The sequence below is a fragment of the Hypanus sabinus genome, chromosome 9 (genome assembly GCF_030144855.1).
Source record: "Hypanus sabinus isolate sHypSab1 chromosome 9, sHypSab1.hap1, whole genome shotgun sequence".
Classification (NCBI taxonomy): domain Eukaryota; kingdom Metazoa; phylum Chordata; class Chondrichthyes; order Myliobatiformes; family Dasyatidae; genus Hypanus; species Hypanus sabinus.
This window is the reverse complement of record NC_082714.1, coordinates 167375414-167393715: the sequence shown is the minus strand read 5'-3', so window position 1 is coordinate 167393715 and position 18302 is coordinate 167375414. Positions and strand designations below refer to the sequence as shown.

At 54.3% G+C, this 18302-nt stretch overlaps 1 protein-coding gene across 4 annotated transcripts in view; it reads right to left on the bottom strand.

Moving 5' to 3' along the window:
- Positions 1–7540: 7540 nt before the first annotated feature.
- The window catches only part of LOC132400027 (CMP-N-acetylneuraminate-beta-galactosamide-alpha-2,3-sialyltransferase 2-like), a 36515-nt gene continuing 25753 nt past the window's right edge, over positions 7541–18302 (bottom strand). For 3 of the 4 annotated variants that reach the window (XM_059981093.1, XM_059981092.1, XM_059981096.1), the window contains 5 exons: positions 17890–18077; positions 16445–16606; positions 14665–14698; positions 12115–12234; positions 7541–9798 (listed from right to left, as the gene is read on the bottom strand). In XM_059981093.1, coding sequence (XP_059837076.1) covers positions 9622–9798; positions 12115–12234; positions 14665–14698; positions 16445–16606; positions 17890–18077 — 681 coding nt within the window. In that variant the 3' untranslated portion in view covers positions 7541–9621. Of the gene's footprint in view, positions 9799–9822; positions 11066–12114; positions 12235–14664; positions 14699–16444; positions 16607–17889; positions 18078–18302 lie in introns of those variants that run through there. The other variant, XM_059981094.1, reaches the window with a different exon arrangement.

The window sequence follows — 18302 nt, the reverse complement described above, 5'->3', positions numbered from 1 at the left end:
CATCCGACAACCCCTGCAAATCCTCAATAAACTCTCCCATCACATCCGACAGCCCCTGCAAATCCTCAGTAAACCCTTCCATCACATCCGACAGCCCCTGCAAATCGTCAGTAAACTCTCCCCTCACACCCGACAGACCCTGCAAATCCTCAGTAAACCCTCCCCTAATATCCGACAGCCCCTGCAAATCCTCAGTAAACCAACCCCTCACATCCGGGAGCCGCTGCAAATCCTCAGTAAACCCTCCCATCATATCCGGGAGCCTCTGCAAATCCGCAGTAAACTCTCCCCTCACATCCGACAGCCCCTGCAAATCCTCAGTAAACTCTCCCCTTACATCCGACCGACCCTGCAAATCCTTAGTAAACTGTCCCCTCACATCCGACAGACCCTGCAAATCCTCAGTAAACTCTCCCCTCAGATCTAACAGCCCCTGCAAATCCTCAGTAAATTCACCCCCTGACATCCGACAACCTCTGCAAATCCTCAGTAAACTCTCCCCTCACATCCGACAGACCCTGCAAATCCTCAGTAAACCCTCCCCTCACATCCGACAGCCCCTGCAAATCCTCAGTAAACCCTCCGCTCACATACGACGGCCTCTGCAAATTCTCTGTAAACTCTCCCCTCACATGCGACGGCCTCTGGAAATCCTCTGTAAACTCTCCCCTCATATCCGACAGCCCCTGCAAATCCTCAGTAAACTCTCCCCCTCACATCCAACAGACTCTGCAAATCCTCAGTAAACCCTCCCCTCACATCGGACAGCCCCTGCAAATCCTCAGTAAACTCTCCCCCTCACATCCAACAGACTCTGCAAATCCTCAGTAAACCCTCCCCTCACATCCGGAAGCCCCTGCAAATCCTCAGTAAACTCTCCCCCTCACATCCAACAGACCCTGCAAGTCCTCAGTAAACCCTCCCATCATATCCGGGAGCCTCTGCAAATCCTCAGTAAACTCTCCCCTCACATCCGACAGCCCTTGCAAATCCTCAGTAAACTCTCCCCTCACATCCGACAGCTCCTGCAACTCCTCAGTAAACTCTCCCCTTACATCCGACAGACCCTGCAAATCCTCAGTAAACTGTCCCCTCACATCCGGGAGAACCTGCAAATCCTCAGTAAACTCTCCCCTCACATCCGACAGCCCTTGCAAATCCTCAGTAAACTCACACCCCCACATCCGACAGCCCCAGCAAATCATCAGTAAACTCTCCCCTCACATCCGACAGCCCCTGCAAATCCTCAGTAAACTCTCCCCTCACATCCGACAGACCCTGCAAATCCTCAGTAAACTCTCCCCTCACATCCAACAGACCCTGCAAATCCTCAGTAAACTCTCCCCTCACATCCAGGAGCCCCTGCAAATCCTCAGTAAACTCTCCCCTCACATCCGACAGCCCCTGCAAATCCTCAATAAACTCTCCCATCACATCCGACAGCCCCTGCAAATCCTCAGTAAACTCTCCCCTCAGATCCGACAGAACCTTCAAATCCTCTGTAAACCCTGCCCTCACATCCGGGAGATGCTGCAATTCCTCACCAAACTCTCCCTTCACATCCGACAGCCCCTGCAAATCCTCAGTAAACTCTCCCCTCACATTCGACAGCCCTGGCAAATCCTCAGAAAATTCTCCCTTCACATCTGACTGCCACTGCAAATCCTCTTTAAACTCTCCCCTCACATCTGACAGCCCCTGCAAATCCTCAGTAAACTCTCCCCTCACATCCGACAGACCCTGCAAATCCGCAGTAAACGCTTCCATCACATCCGACAGCCACTGCAAATCCTCAGTAAACTCTCCCCTCACATCCGACAGCCCCTGCAAATCCTCAGTAAACTCTCCCCTCACATCCGACAGCCACTGCAAATCCTCTGTAAACTCTCCCCTCACATCCGACGGTCTCTGCAAATCCTCTGTAAACTCTCCCCTCACATCCGACGGTCTCTGCAAATCCTCTGTAAACTCTCCCCTCTCATCCGACTGCCACTGCAAATCCTCAGTAAACCCTCCCCTCACATCCGACAGCCCCTGCAAATCCTCAGTAAACCCTCCCCTCACATCCGACAGCCCCAGCAAATCCTCAGTAAACCCTCCCCTCATATCTGACAGCCCCTGCAAATCCTCAGTAAACTCTCCCCTCACATCCAGGAGCCCCTGCAAATCCTCAGTAAACTCTCCCCTCACATCCGACAGCCCCTGCAAATCCTCAGTAAACCCTTCCATCACATCCGACAGCCCCTGCAAATCCTCAGTAAACTCTCCCCTCACACCCGACAGACCCTGCAAATCCTCAGTAAACCCTCCCCTAATATCCGACAGCCACTGCAAATCCTCAGTAAACTCTCCCCTCACATCCAACAGACCCTGCAAATCCTCAGTAAACCCTTGCATCACATCCGACAGCCCCTGCAAATCCTCAGTAAACTCTCCCCTAATATCCGACAGCCCCTGCAAATCCTCAGTAAACCAACCCCTCACATCCGGGAGCCGCTGCAAATCCTCAGTAAACCCTCCCATCATATCCGGGAGCCTCTGCAAATCCGCAGTAAACTCTCCCCTCACATCCGACAGCCCCTGCAAATCCTCAGTAAACTCTCCCCTTACATCCGACCGACCCTGCAAATCCTCAGTAAACTGTCCCCTCACATCCGACAGACCCTGCAAATCCTCAGTAAACTCTCCCCTCAGATCTAACAGCCCCTGCAAATCCTCAGTAAATTCACCCCCTGACATCCGACAACCTCTGCAAATCCTCAGTAAACTCTCCCCTCACATCCGACAGACCCTGCAAATCCTCAGTAAACCCTCCCCTCACATCCGACAGCCCCTGCAAATCCTCAGTAAACCCTCCGCTCACATACGACGGCCTCTGCAAATTCTCTGTAAACTCTCCCCTCACATGCGACGGCCTCTGGAAATCCTGTGTAAACTCTCCCCTCACATCCGACAGCCCCTGCAAATCCTCAGTAAACCCTCCCCTCACATCGGACAGCCCCTGCAAATCCTCAGTAAACTCTCCCCCTCACATCCAACAGACTCTGCAAATCCTCAGTAAACCCTCCCCTCACATCCGGAAGCCCCTGCAAATCCTCAGTAAACTCTCCCCCTCACATCCAACAGACCCTGCAAGTCCTCAGTAAACCCTCCCATCATATCCGGGAGCCTCTGCAAATCCTCAGTAAACTCTCCCCTCACATCCGACAGCCCTTGCAAATCCTCAGTAAACTCTCCCCTCACATCCGACAGCTCCTGCAACTCCTCAGTAAACTCTCCCCTTACATCCGACAGACCCTGCAAATCCTCAGTAAACTGTCCCCTCACATCCGGGAGAACCTGCAAATCCTCAGTAAACTCTCCCCTCACATCCGACAGCCCTTGCAAATCCTCAGTAAACTCACACCCCCACATCCGACAGCCCCTGCAAATCATCAGTAAACTCTCCCCTCACATCCGACAGCCCCTGCAAATCCTCAGTAAACTCTCCCCTCACATCCGACAGCCCCTGCAAATCCTCAGTAAACTCACCCCCTCACATCCGACAGCCCCTGCAAATCCTCAGTAAACCCTCCCCTCACATCCGACAGACCCTGCAAATCCTCAGTAAACTCTCCCCTCACATACGACAGCCCCTGCAAATCCTCTGTAAACTCTCCCCTCACATCTGACGGTCTCTGCAAATCCTCTGTAAACTCTCCCCTCACATCCGATGGTCTCTGCAAATCCTCTGTAAACTCTCCCCTCTCATCCGACTGCCACTGCAAATCCTCAGTAAACCCTCCCCTCACATCCGACAGCCCCTGCAAATCCTCAGTAAACCCTTCCATCACATCCGACAGCCCCAGCAAATCCTCAGTAAACCCTCCCCTCATATCCGACAGCCCCTGCAAATCCTCAGTAAACTCTCCCCTCACATCCAACAGACCCTGCAAATCCTCAGTAAACTCTCCCCTCACATCCAGGAGCCCCTGCAAATCCTCAGTAAACTCTCCCCTCACATCCGACAGCCCCTGCAAATCCTCAATAAACTCTCCCATCACATCCGACAGCCCCTGCAAATCCTCAGTAAACCCTTCCATCACATCCGACAGCCCCTGCAAATCGTCAGTAAACTCTCCCCTCACACCCGACAGACCCTGCAAATCCGCAGTAAACTCTCCCCTCACATCCGACAGCCCCTGCAAATCCTCAGTAAACTCTCCCCTTACATCCGACCGACCCTGCAAATCCTTAGTAAACTGTCCCCTCACATCCGACAGACCCTGCAAATCCTCAGTAAACTCTCCCCTCAGATCTAACAGCCCCTGCAAATCCTCAGTAAATTCACCCCCTGACATCCGACAACCTCTGCAAATCCTCAGTAAACTCTCCCCTCACAGCCGACAGACCCTGCAAATCCTCAGTAAACCCTCCCCTCACATCCGACAGCCCCTGCAAATCCTCAGTAAACCCTCCGCTCACATACGACGGCCTCTGCAAATTCTCTGTAAACTCTCCCCTCACATGCGACGGCCTCTGGAAATCCTCTGTAAACTCTCCCCTCACATCCGACAGCCCCTGCAAATCCTCAGTAAACCCTCCCCTCACATCGGACAGCCCCTGCAAATCCTCAGTAAACTCTCCCCCTCACATCCAACAGACCCTGGAAATCCTCAGTAAACCCTCCCCTCACATCCGGAAGCCCCTGCAAATCCTCAGTAAACTCTCCCCCTCACATCCAACAGACCCTGCAAGTCCTCAGTAAACCCTCCCATCATATCCGGGAGCCTCTGCAAATCCTCAGTAAACTCTCCCCTCACATCCGACAGCCCTTGCAAATCCTCAGTAAACTCTCCCCTCACATCCGACAGCTCCTGCAAATCCTCAGTAAACTCTCCCCTTACATCCGACAGACCCTGCAAATCCTCAGTAAACTGTCCCCTCACATCCGGGAGAACCTGCAAATCCTCAGTAAACTCTCCCCTCACATCCGACAGCCCCTGCAAATCCTCAGTAAACCCTCCCCTCACATCCAACAGACCCTGCAAATCCTCAGTAAACTCTCCCCTTACATCCGACAGACCCTGCAAATCCTCAGTAAACTGTCCCCTCACATCCGGGAGACCCTGCAAATCCTCAGTAAACTCTCCCCTCACATCCGACAGCCCCTGCAAATCCTCAGTAAACTCTCCCCTCACATCCGACAGCCCCTGCAAATCCTCAGTAAACTCTCCCCTCACATCCGACAGCCCCTGCAAATCCTCAGTAAACTCTCCCCTCACATCCGGGAGCCCCTGCAAATCCTCAGTAAACTCTCCCCTCACATCCGGGAGCCCCTGCAAATCCTCAGTAAACCCTCCCCTCACATCGGACAGCCCCTGCAAATCCTCAGTAAACTCTCCCCTCACATCCGGGAGCCCCTGCAAATCCTCAGTAAACTCTCCCTTCACATCCGACAGCCCCTGCAAATCGTCAGTAAACCCTCACCTCACATCCGACAGCCCCTGCAAATCCTCAATAAACTCTCCCCTCACATCCAGGAGCCCCTGCAAATCCTCAGTAAACTCTCCCCTCACATCCGACAGACCCTGCAAATCCTCAGTAAACCCTCCCCTCACATCCGACAGACCCTGCAAATCCTCAGTAAACCCTCCCCTCACATCCGACAGCCCCTGCAAATCCTCAGTAAACCCTCCGCTCACATACGACGGCCTCTGCAAATTCTCTGTAAACTCTCCCCTCACATGCGACGGCCTCTGGAAATCCTCTGTAAACTCTCCCCTCACATCCGACAGCCCCTGCAAATCCTCAGTAAACCCTCCCGTCACATCGGACAGCCCCTGCAAATCCTCAGTAAACTCTCCCCCTCACATCCAACAGACCCTGGAAATCCTCAGTAAACCCTCCCCTCACATCCGGAAGCCCCTGCAAATCCTCAGTAAACTCTCCCCCTCACATCCAACAGACCCTGCAAGTCCTCAGTAAACCCTCCCATCATATCCGGGAGCCTCTGCAAATCCTCAGTAAACTCTCCCCTCACATCCGACAGCCCTTGCAAATCCTCAGTAAACTCTCCCCTCACATCCGACAGCTCCTGCAAATCCTCAGTAAACTCTCCCCTTACATCCGACAGACCCTGCAAATCCTCAGTAAACTGTCCCCTCACATCCGGGAGAACCTGCAAATCCTCAGTAAACTCTCCCCTCACATCCGACAGCCCCTGCAAATCCTCAGTAAACCCTCCCCTCACATCCGACAGACCCTGCAAATCCTCAGTAAACTCTCCCCTTACATCCGACAGACCCTGCAAATCCTCAGTAAACTGTCCCCTCACATCCGGGAGACCCTGCAAATCCTCAGTAAACTCTCCCCTCACATCCGACAGCCCCTGCAAATCCTCAGTAAACTCTCCCCTCACATCCGACAGCCCCTGCAAATCCTCAGTAAACTCTCCCCTCACATCCGACAGCCCCTGCAAATCCTCAGTAAACTCTCCCCTCACATCCGGGAGCCCCTGCAAATCCTCAGTAAACTCTCCCCTCACATCCGGGAGCCCCTGCAAATCCTCAGTAAACCCTCCCCTCACATCGGACAGCCCCTGCAAATCCTCAGTAAACTCTCCCCTCACATCCGGGAGCCCCTGCAAATCCTCAGTAAACTCTCCCTTCACATCCGACAGCCCCTGCAAATCGTCAGTAAACCCTCCCCTCACATCCGACAGCCCCTGCAAATCCTCAATAAACTCTCCCCTCACATCCAGGAGCCCCTGCAAATCCTCAGTAAACTCTCCCCTCACATCCGACAGCCCCTGCAAATCCTCACTAAACTCTCCCCTCACATCCGAAAGCCTCTGCAAATCCGCTGTAAACTCTCCCCTCACATCCGACAGCCCCTCCAAATCCTCAGCAAACTCTCCCCTCACATCCGACAGCCCCTGCAAATCCTCAATAAACTCTCCCCTCACTTCCGACAGCCCCTGCAAATCCTGAGTAAATCCTCCCCTCACATCCGACAGCCCCTGCAAATCTTCAGTAAACTCTCCCCTCACATCCGGGAGCCCCTGCAAATCCTCAGTAAACTCTCCCCTTACATCCGTGAGCCCCTGCAAATCCTCAGTAAACTCTCCCCTCACATCCGACAGCCCCTGCAAATCTTCAGTAAACTCTCCCCTCACATCCGACAGCCCCGAAAATCCTCAGTAAACTCTCCCCTCACATCCGACAGACCCTGCAAATCCTCAGTAAACTCTCCCCTCACATCCGACAGCCCCTGCAAATCCTCAGTAAACTCTCCCCTCACATCCGACAGCCCCTGCAAATCCTCAGTAAACCCTCCCCTCACATCCGACAGCCCCTGCAAATCCTCAATAAACTCTCCCCTCACATCCGACAGCCCCTGCAAATCCTCAGTAAACCCTCCCCTCACATCCGACAGCCCCTGCAAATCCTCAGTAAACTCTCCCCTCACATCCGACAGCCCCTGCAAATCCTCAGTGTTACGTAACCCGTAACTGTGTCACTTACCAGCAAAGATAGAGAGGTCCGTTGAAGTCTGATGGTACTATTTTTAACAGTATTTATTGATAAAAATACACAAAATAATATCAATGCAAACTTACAGATAGTATACATCATCAAGACTAAATGTAAAAGCGCGGGTGTAATAATAATCAATAAGAAATAACGCTATCGTTGTCTAGGGGATAATGTACTGTCCGATGTAAATATAAAAGTCCCTTTAGTTCATTCAATCTGCAGCGTTTTGTTTTGAGAGAAAGACGGGTTAAAACTTGCCTAGTCCTTTTATGATGTCAATCCTTCGAGAGTCGTTGGGAGTTGATTTCCCCGTTGTTAGCTAAAAACCGTTCTTCCGTGGTCAAGGCCCACCGATTCCGGGGCAAATGGAAACGGACGCACGTGGCCTTCCCACTGGCTTTTGCTATTACGGGATCACTGGCGTTTCTTCTGGTGCATCTGAGGGGCTGTTCCCACATACCCTCTTTTATCCTGACTGACAGGGTATCAGATGTCAATCAGGTTGAGATCATGCAATCACTCCACCACCCTCTCCCTCAGTTCATTGCCTGGGGCTTCGATGCAGGATGCAATACACAAGTCCAGCTCCAAGAGACAATAGCTGGTATCAATGGGTCCGCCTTTCACATTTCACAGGCCAGGACACATTCCACTCTTTGTGAATTCTCTCATTTCCTGGGTCTCCTGGACTGACTCAATAGTTATCTTGCGATTCTCGCAAAGGAGGGGGCTACCCCGCACCCTTCGGCCCCTCAGAGCTGTGATACATTCCTAGCATCAGTAAACTCTCCCTTCACATCTGGGAGCCCCTGCAAACCCTCAGTAAACTCTCCCCTCACATCCGACAGCCCCGAAAATCCTCAGTAAACTCTCCCCTCACATCTGACAGCCCCGAAAATCCTCAGTAAACCCTCTCTCCATGGCTCCAGCTGTTCAATTCGTACTCCGAGTTTGTAAGGAGAGTACCCAGTCCCAACCAGAGTTCACAGACGTGGTGAGACCAGCATCTCAGCACAAGGAGTTTCCTAGCTGGATCCGATCTTATGTCATGTACTAACCCCCCCCCCCCCCCACTTATCAATCATTCATTTGATCTGCAGACTACAGAGTTAACCCCTCCCCACCCACAGGTTTTATCGTTGACTCTCCCTGTCCCCTTTATCCCTGCCATCGCCCTTCCTGCCTCCTCCACTATCCCCTCTCCATGGGTGTTAGGGGGAAGGATGGATGCTAGTCAGTGTGGAAGTGATGGGCCAAATGACCTGTTTCTGTGCTGTACTCTACTTAAGCAAGGCTGAGGACCTGATCCCTCAGCACAGTTGGCTATCAGGCACGACACCAATTGCTCATACAGACATGACCTCTGACCTTGGGGGAAGGGATGGCACAGACCGGGTCAGTGCTGCAGCCTTGGCCATTCCTCGAGGCACTGAGTGTCCCACTGACCTATCTCATGGACAATGTGTTGGTCAGTGTTTAGCATGAGGGTCCGTGACCCACAACCTGTCTCATGGTCAAGCTGTTAGTCAGAGAATAATCTCACTGAACACTGAATGGCTGGTGTCCTGCAGAGACAGAGGGATAAATTGTGCAGTTGCTGGAGTCTGCCAGCCTGGCAGGCAGCAGCTGTGGAGGGAGCAACAGGTTTGAGAATCCTGATTTAAATTGAGGCAAGTTTGAAGCAAGGGGAGGGTGGCTGTGAAGGGGCCAAGGTGATGAGGGAGATGACCTGATTATTAATTAAATAGGTTCAGTACAACATTGTGGGCTGAAGGGCTTGTACTCTTCTATGAATGAGACAGGAGGAGACAGCTCAGCCAAGCTGTAGGTAGGAAGAGAGTGCTGGCGTTAGAATGGAAGACCCTCAGGAGGGCACCTGAGTGAGTGGTGTGGGTACAGGCTGCAAAGACTGGGCAACTGATCCAAACCCCCAATGGGCCTGGTGAGAAGTCCCGAAACGTCAATTCTATCCATTTCCACAGACGCTGCCTGACCTGCTGAGTTCCTCCGGCACTTTGTGTGTGTTGCTCTGAAGAACCTGGCGTTCCTGATTCGATATGATGACGCCTGGCTGAGTCCGACTGAGAGGGTGGGGGGAGGGGGATCAGGGCCGGCCCCTGTACAGCTGGATTTTCCCCACCCTGGCCAGCTGCCGGATGACCCTGGACTCGAAGTTGGCGTCGTGCACTCTGGTGAAGCGGAAGGCTGCAGCCCAGCGGTTCTTCTCCCAGTAGTGGTGCCAATTGCCCCGGGCGTCCATTCCATAGCCAAACACGGAGAGCTGGAGGAGGTCACAGCAGAATCCAGTGGGAAGGGGGCAAACAACCCCAGACCCTCAAAACCACAGAGCTATGGTGTGTAAAGGGAGAAAGGGGAGGGGGAGCACCCCCACCCCAGCCCACCAGCATGGCTTCTTCATCACAGGTGTCTCTTCCCTCAACCTTGGACCCAGCACCTCATGCCCTTGGGAGTCGAAGGGTCAAGAGAGGCAACACACATCTCCCCCCCCCCCCACCAACCCTTGCCCGCCTACCCACCTCATTTCTGCCCTCTCCCTTGTTCTCCACTCCTCCCCTCTGCCCTATTACCGTAAGACATACGATCATAGCTGACATTGTCCCTCTCAAACTCATTCTGCTGCCTTCTCTCCGTAACCTTTGTCACTCTGACTAACAAAGAACCTATCAACCGCTGCTTTGAATATACTCAATGACTTGGCCTGCAGAGCCACTTATGGGAACAAACTCCACAGATTCACCACCCACTGGCTAAAGAAATTCCTTCTCATCTCTGTTCTAAATGGACATCCCTAAACATCCTCTCCACAAACACTATCGAGGTCTTTCAACATATGATAGGTCTCAATGAGATCTCCCCTCATTCTTCTAAAATCCAGACCCAGAACCATCCAAAGCTCCTCATACATTAACCCCTTCATTCCTGAAATTATTCTCGTTAACCTCCTCTGGACCTTCTCCAGTGCCAGCATATCTTTTCTCAGATAAGGGGCCCAAAACTCTCAATGCTCCAACTGTGGTCTGACCAATGACTTATAAAGCCTCAGCATCACATCCTTGTTTTTATATTCTACTGCTCTCGAAGTGAATACTAACATTGCACTTGTCTTCCTTGCCACCAACTCAACCTGCAGGTTGATTTCTGAATTTTCTCCATTTAGAAAATAATGTATGCCTTTATTCCTTCTGACAAAGTATGTGATCATACAACATTCCATCTGCCGCTTCTTTGCCCAGCCTCTCAAAGTGCTTCTTCAGATTCCGTTTCCTCAACACCTGTTTCTCCACCTATCTTTGTATCCTCCACAAACTTGGCCACAAAGTCATCAATTCCATCATTCAAATCATTGAAATATAACGTAAAAAGAATTGGTCCCAACACAGTCGCCGGTAGAACATCACTGGTCATTGGCAGCCAACCACGTGAGGCTCCTTTTATTCCCACTCTTTACCTCCTGCCAATCAGCCAGTGCTCTATCCATGCTAGAATCTCGTAACTTGTTAAGCTGTCTCATGCATGTCAAAGGCCTCCTGAAAATGCAAGTACAGAACATCAACCAATTCTCCTTGGTCTATCCTGCTTGTTACATCTTCAGATTTGCCAGACAAGAGTTCCCTTGAGGAAACCATGCTGATTTTTGCCTATTTTGTGATGTCCCACCAGGAACCCTGAAACCAATGGAATCCAACATCTTTTCAACCACTAAGTCAGGCTAACTAGCCTATAATATCCTTTCTTCTGTCTCGCTCCCTTCATAAAGAGTGGAGTGACATTTGCAATTTCCCAGTTTTCCAGAACCATTCCAGAATCTATTGATTCTTGAAAGATTATTACCAGTGCTTCCACAGTCTCTTCAGCCACCTCTCTCAGAAGCCTGGGGTGTATTCCAACTGGTGCAGGTAACCTGTCTATCTTCAGACCTTTCAGTTTCCCAAGCACCCTCTCCCTAGTAATAGCAACTATATTCTCCCCTGCACCCTGACATACTGCTAGTGTCTTCCACAGTGAAGACTGATGCAAAATACTTGTTCTGTTTGTCCATATTTCCCGTCCCTCCCTTTTACTGCCTCTCCAGCATCGTTTTCCAGTGATACAATATCTACTCTCACATTTCTTTTGCTCTTTATATATCGGAAAAAAATCCACTTGTATATTATTGGTTTCATATTCCTATCAGTTCACACAGTTTCCCATTGCCCTGCCAAATTTGTTTAAAACCGTTCCCAACAGCTATAGACAACCTGCTCATAAGGATATGGGTCCCCCTCGGGTTCAGGTGTAACCTGTCCCTTTTGTACAGGTCATTCATTCCACAGAAAAGATCCCAGAAATCCAGAAACCTGTACGCCTGCCCCTGCACCAGATCCTCAGCCACACAGTCAACAGTCAAGATAGTCTCTTTTAACCCTCACTAAAGCATGGCACAGGCCGCAGGCCAGAGATTACTACACAGAAGATCCTACTTTGCAGCTTTCTCCCAAACTCCCTATGTAGTATTGAGGACCTCCTCTCATTCCCTACTGATACCATTGGTACTAATATATACCCTGACTTTCACCCGTCCCCTTCAGAATGTTACCTGGTCACACAGGTGCAGGCCAACGACGAGGGCGATGAGGCCGGTGGACGGGTAACGGCCATGACGTTCTGTCCACACCTCATGCACGTAGTGCAAGAAGCCAGGGTGCAAGATGGCAGCCTGTGGTCAGACAGCAGGGGTCACTGGTGTTGCGATCAGTGGGTCCCGAGGATTAGGGGTTAGCAGATGCTTGGGTTGTGTGTACTGTCCCAGTTACGGATAGGGCGACGGGGGTCTGCGGTGTGGGTGCTGACGGGGTCTGCGGTGAGGGTGGTGACGGGGTCTGGGGTGAGGGTGGTGACGGGGTCTGCGGTGAGGGTGTTGATGGGGTCTGTGGTGAGGGTGGTGTTTACGGGGTCTGCCGTGTGGGTGTTGACGGGGTCTACGGTGAGGGTGGTGGTGACGGGGTCTGCGGTGTGGGTGTTTACGGGGTCGGCGGTGAGGGTGGTGATGGGGTCTGCGGTGAGGGTGCTGACGGGGTCTGCGGTGAGGGTGGTGACGGGGTCTGCGGTGAGGGTGGTGACGGGGTCTGGGGTGAGGGAGTTGATGGGGTCTGCGGTGAGGGTGTTGATGGGGTCTGTGGTGAGGGTGTTGATGGGGTCTGCGGTGAGGGTGGTGACGGGGTCTGCGGTGAGGGTGGTGACGGGGTCTGCGGTGAGGGTGTTGATGGGGTCTGCGGTGAGGGTGGTGACGGGGTCTGCGGTGAGGGTGGTGACGGGGTCTGGGGTGAGGGTGGTGACGGGGTCTGCGGTGAGGGTGGTGACGGGGTCTGCGGTGAGGGTGGTGACGGGGTCTGGGGTGAGGGTGGTGACGGGGTCTGCGGTGAGGGTGTTGACGGGGTCTGCGGTGAGGGTGTTTACGGGGTCTGCGGTGAGGGTGGTGTTTACGGGGTCTGCGGTGAGGGTGGTGATGGGGTCTGCAGTGAGGGTGTTGACGGGGTCTGCGGTGAGGGTGTTGATGGGGTCTGCGGTGAGGGTGGTGACGGGTCTGCGGTGAGGGTGGTGTTTACGGGGTCTGCGGTGAGGGTGGTGTTTACGGGGTCTGCGGTGAGGGTGGTGACGGGGTCTGCGGTGAGGGTGGTGATGGGGTCTGCGGTGGTGGTGTTGACGGGGACTGCGGTGTGGGTGTTGACGGGGTCTGCGGTGAGGGTGGTGGTGACGGGGACTGCGGTGAGGGTGGTGACGGGTCTGCGGTGAGGGTGGTGACGGGGTCTGCGGTGAGGGTGTTTACGGGGTCTGCGGTGAGGGTGTTGACGGGGTCTGCGGTGAGGGTGTTTACGGGGTCTGCGGTGAGGGTGTTGATGGGGTCTGCGGTGAGGGTGGTGACGGGTCTGCGGTGAGGGTGGTGTTTACGGGGTCTGCGGTGAGGGTGGTGTTTACGGGGTCTGCAGTGAGGGTGGTGTTTACGGGGTCTGCGGTGAGGGTGGTGACGGGGTCTGCGGTGAGGGTGGTGATGGGCTCTGCGGTGGTGGTGTTGACGGGGACTGCGGTGTGGGTGTTGACGGGGTCTGCGGTGAGGGTGGTGGTGACGGGGACTGCGGTGTGGGTGTTTACGGGGTCTGTGGTGAGGGTGTTGATGGGGTCTGCGGTGTGGGTGTTTACGGGGTCTGCGGTGGTGGTGTTGACGGGGACTGCGGTGAGGGTGTTTACGGGGTCTGCGGTGGTGGTGTTTACGGGGTCTGTGGTGAGGGTGTTGACGGGGTCAGTGGTGTGTGTGTTGACGGGGTCAGCGGTGGTGGTGTTTACGGGGTCTGTGGTGAGGGTGTTGACGGGGTCAGTGGTGTGTGTGTTGACGGGATCAGCGGTGTGGGTGTTTACGGGGTCTGCGGTGGTGGTGTTGACGGGGACTGCGGTGAGCGTGTTTACGGGGTCTGTGGTGAGGGTGTTGACGGGGTCAGCGGTGTGGGTGTTTACGGGGGTCTGTGGTGAGGGTGTTGATGGGGTCTGCGGTGAGGGTGTTTACGGGGTCTGCGGTGAGGGTGTTTACGGGGTCTGCGGTGGTGGTGTTTACGGGGTCTGTGGTGAGGGTGTTGACGGGGTCTGGGGTGAGGGTGGTGACGGGGTCTGGGGTGAGGGTGGTGACGGGTCTGCGGTGAGCGTGTTTACGGGGTCTGGTGAGGGTGTTGATGGGGTCTGCGGTGAGGGTGGTGATGGGGTCTGCGGTGTGGGTGTTTACGGGGTCTGCGGTGAGGGTGGTGATGGGGTCTGCGGTGTGGGTGTTTACGGGGTCTGCAGTGAGGGTGGTGATGGGGTCTGCGGTGAGGGTGGTGATGGGGTCTGCGGTGAGGGTGGTGATGGGGTCTGCGGTGTGGGTGTTTACGGGGTCTGCGGTGAGGGTGGTGATGGGGTCTGCGGTGTGGGTGTTTACGGGGTCTGCCGTGTGGGTGTTTACGGGGTCTGCGGTGAGGGTGGTGATGGGGTCTGCGGTGAGGGTGTTGATGGGGTCAGCGGTGAGGGTGTTGACGGGGTCAGCGGTGAGGGTGTTGACGGGGTCTGCGGTGAGGGTGGGGTATGTATGGGGATGTAGTTTACAGCTCCCATAGGGTCTTACCTTGTCCCAATTGGCCTGGATGAGATTCTTTGACCTGGAGGGGAAGGAGGGATTGTGTTACCTGGGTGGGAGTGTGGTGTTCATACCATTCGCCTCAACACAAAGCCCCTCCTTGTCAGCTAATCCTACCCCTTCCACTCCACAAACCACCCCCACCCTCTCCGCTCCTCCCCCCTCCCCTCCTCTGCCCTCATCTCCACCTCACTCCCGTGCCTCCCTGTGGCTGTCGCCTACCCTGCGACTCCTCCTCCCCTTTCCTCCTCTCCCTCTCTCCTCCACCCTGCGCCTCCTCCTCCCCTTTCCTCCTCCACCCTCCCCTCCTCCTCCCCTTTCCTCCTCTCCCTCTCTCCTCCACCCTCCCCCTCCTCCTCCCCTTTCCTCCTCTCCCTCTCTCCTCCACCCTGCGCCTCCTCCTCCCCTTTCCTCCTCTCCCTCTCTCCTCCTCCCTCCCCTCCTCCTCCCCTTTCCTCCTCTCCCTCTCTCCTCCACCCTCCCCTCCTCCTCCCCTTTCCTCCTCTCCCTCTCTCCTCCACCCTCCCCTCCTCCTCCCCTTTCCTCCTCTCCCTCTCTCCTCCACCCTGCGCCTCCTCCTCCCCTTTCCTCCTCTCCTCTCTCCTCCTCCCTCCCCTCCTCCTCCCCTTTCCTCCTCTCCCTCTCTCCTCCACCCTCCCCTCCTCCTCCCCTTTCCTCCTCTCCCTCTCTCCTCCACCCTGCGCCTCCTCCTCCCCTTTCCTCCTCTCCCTCTCTCCTCCTCCCTCCCCTCCTCCTCCCCTTTCCTCCTCTCCCTCTCTCCTCCACCCTCCCCTCCTCCTCCCCTTTCCTCCTCTCCCTCTCTCCTCCACCCTCCCCTCCTCCTCCCCTTTCCTCCTCTCCCTCTCTCCTCCACCCTGCGCCTCCTCCTCCCCTTTCCTCCTCTCCCTCTCTCCTCCTCCCTCCCCTCCTCCTCCCCTTTCCTCCTCTCCCTCTCTCCTCCACCCTCCCCTCCTCCTCCCCTTTCCTCCTCTCCTCTCTCCTCCACCCTGCGCCTCCTCCTCCCCTTTCCTCCTCTCCCTCTCTCCTCCACCCTCCCCTCCTCCTCCCCTTTCCTCCTCTCCCTCTCCTCCACCCTCCCCTCCTCCTCCCCTTTCCTCCTCTCCCTCTCTCCTCCACCCTCCCCTCCTCCTCCCCTTTCCTCCTCTCCCTCTCTCCTCCACCCTACGCCTCCTCCTCCCCTCCCCCTCTTCTCCCCCTGCTCCTCCCCACTCTCCATTCATTACTTCCCCTTTCCCTCCCCATCTCGCTCTTCCTTCCATCCCCATCTTCATCCACCCTTCCCTCCACCCATCTTCCCTCCCCTCCTCCTCATTCCCTCCCCTTCCCTCTTCCTCCTCCCCCTCCTCCTCCCATTCCCTCCCCTTCCCTCTTCTCCCCCTCCTCCTCCCATTCCCCTTCCCCCCTCTCCCCTCTTCCCCTCCTCTCCCCTTCCTTCTCTTCCCTCCTCCCCTCCTCCTCTCCCCTTCCCTCCTCCCTATTCATCACTTCCCCCTCTTCTCTCCCCCTATTCTCCCCTCTTCCCATTCCCCCTCTCCCCTCCCTCCATCCCCCCGTGATCCAAGAGGTCCAGCACTGAGAACTGATCTCAGTGATCACACATCCCGGAAAAACCATCCAATTCCATCCGAAATCCATCTGCCCTGTATTAGCAACCGACGGTGTTCCCCCATGTCACAGTTCCCCACAGTGTGACACAGCAGATACCCACTGAGAGGTTCCCCACCAAGCCAATATCACAGCAACCTACCATGGGGCATTCTCTAACCACTGGAGATCCCGAGGCTTAAATGGGACAAGCACCAGACGGACATCGGGCTCCAGTCTCCTTGCGCTCTCTGGGTACATCAGGTGATGGGTGGTTTTGCTGCCGACATCAGTCTCATGTCCCTGAGTTTTGGCCTTGTTCATCCTTGGGAGAGGAGTTGGGGTTGAGGGGAATGAAACATATTTGGTCGATTGTGAGAACGTGCCAGGTGTACATGCGGCCGTCCCTTTCTTTTGCGCAAGGGCTTTGGAGTACACATGTTTTGTCTCGGCAGGCCCAGTTCAGCCCTCCCACACCGTACCGTGGCTAACATGGCTCAAACACATTTAATCAGACAGTGTTGCCATCGTACCTCTGCAGATGAGTAATCCTTGTCACTACAGAGTGGCCACCGACCCTTTCACAGTCTGTGGGAAAGAAACACTGAGAGTGGTTTCCCCTGAAGTAGCACCAGCTTGGGACCCCTGTGGGGCTTAGTCAGACCCATTCTAGATCCCCGTTGAGAAGGATCTCCAGAAAGATAGTTGCCCAGGACTTCGGATCACTTTCCCCTTTCATCCATAGATCAATAGATTCAAATCTCTGCCTCTTGACCCATGCAGATCCATGGGGTGATCAATCGTGTCCTGAAGGCCCCTAGTCCTGGAGCCCAGGCTGTCACTAAATCCTGAGCAAGTTTCTACAGATGGTCAGGGTAGAGCAATCTAACTGACTGCATCAATGTCTGCTACAGAGGCCCCAATATGCAGAGTCAATGGAGAGAGTTCTCAGCTTCACCACACACTGACCCTCCCACCTTCAAGCACATATTCAAAAGGAGCTGTCTCAAGACGTCAGCAGGTTCGATATTGTCATTTAAAGTAAAATTGGATAGGTATATGGACAGGAAAGGAATGGAGGATTATGGGCTGAGTGTGGGCCAGTGGGACTAGGTGAAAGTAAGCATTCAGCACGGACTAGAAGGGCTGAGATGGCCTGTTTCCATGCTGTAATTGTTATATGATTATCTATCATTAAGAACCCCCACCATTTGGGCCATCCCCTCATTACCACCATCAGAGAGGAGGTACATGAGCCTGAACATTTTAGGAACAGCCTCTTCCCTCAGCCATGGACAGTGAACCCACAAATATGAATGTATAGTAAATCGCAAGTATTGCAATACCCTGCTGCCACAGTGCAATGATTTTCATGGCATATGTCCGTAATATTTAACCAGATTCTGAGTGCTCTTTCCTGTAAGGTCGCAGTGACGGCTCTGAACTGTTCTGGAGTCAGACAATGATAGGTAAAGTTGCCTTGATCACTGGAGAGACTGTGTCCCCATTTCACATGAACCTTCCCCTGGGTTTCTGTGCTGAGGGGGTGTGGGACTGCTGTTAAATAGCCCCATTCCATCTGGGCCACAGTTAATGTCCAAACCCCACCTGAAAACAAAGCCATGCGAGTCGATTAACTTCCCGTAGTTGGATCCAATGAGATTCCCAGAGTTACCCACAACTGCACAGGTCTGACAGCGACAGGAGTTCATCCTCTGCACTGGCTTCGACTTGATCCCCCTCTGGAAGAGCTGGTGCTGAGCCATGGCCACTGCTGGTTTTCTCAGCTGCAGCTTCTGCAAGGACCAAGAACACTAGCGGATCTCACTGAGGAGCAAAACAACGACTCCCCCACCCTACTCCCACCACCCCTCCCAAACCAAACCTCCCACAGTCCACCCACCCCAAACACACACTCCCACCACCCCTCCCAAACCAAACCTCCCACAGTCCACCCACCCCAAACACACACTCCCACCACCCCTCCCAAACCAAACCTCCCACAGTCCACCCACCCCAAA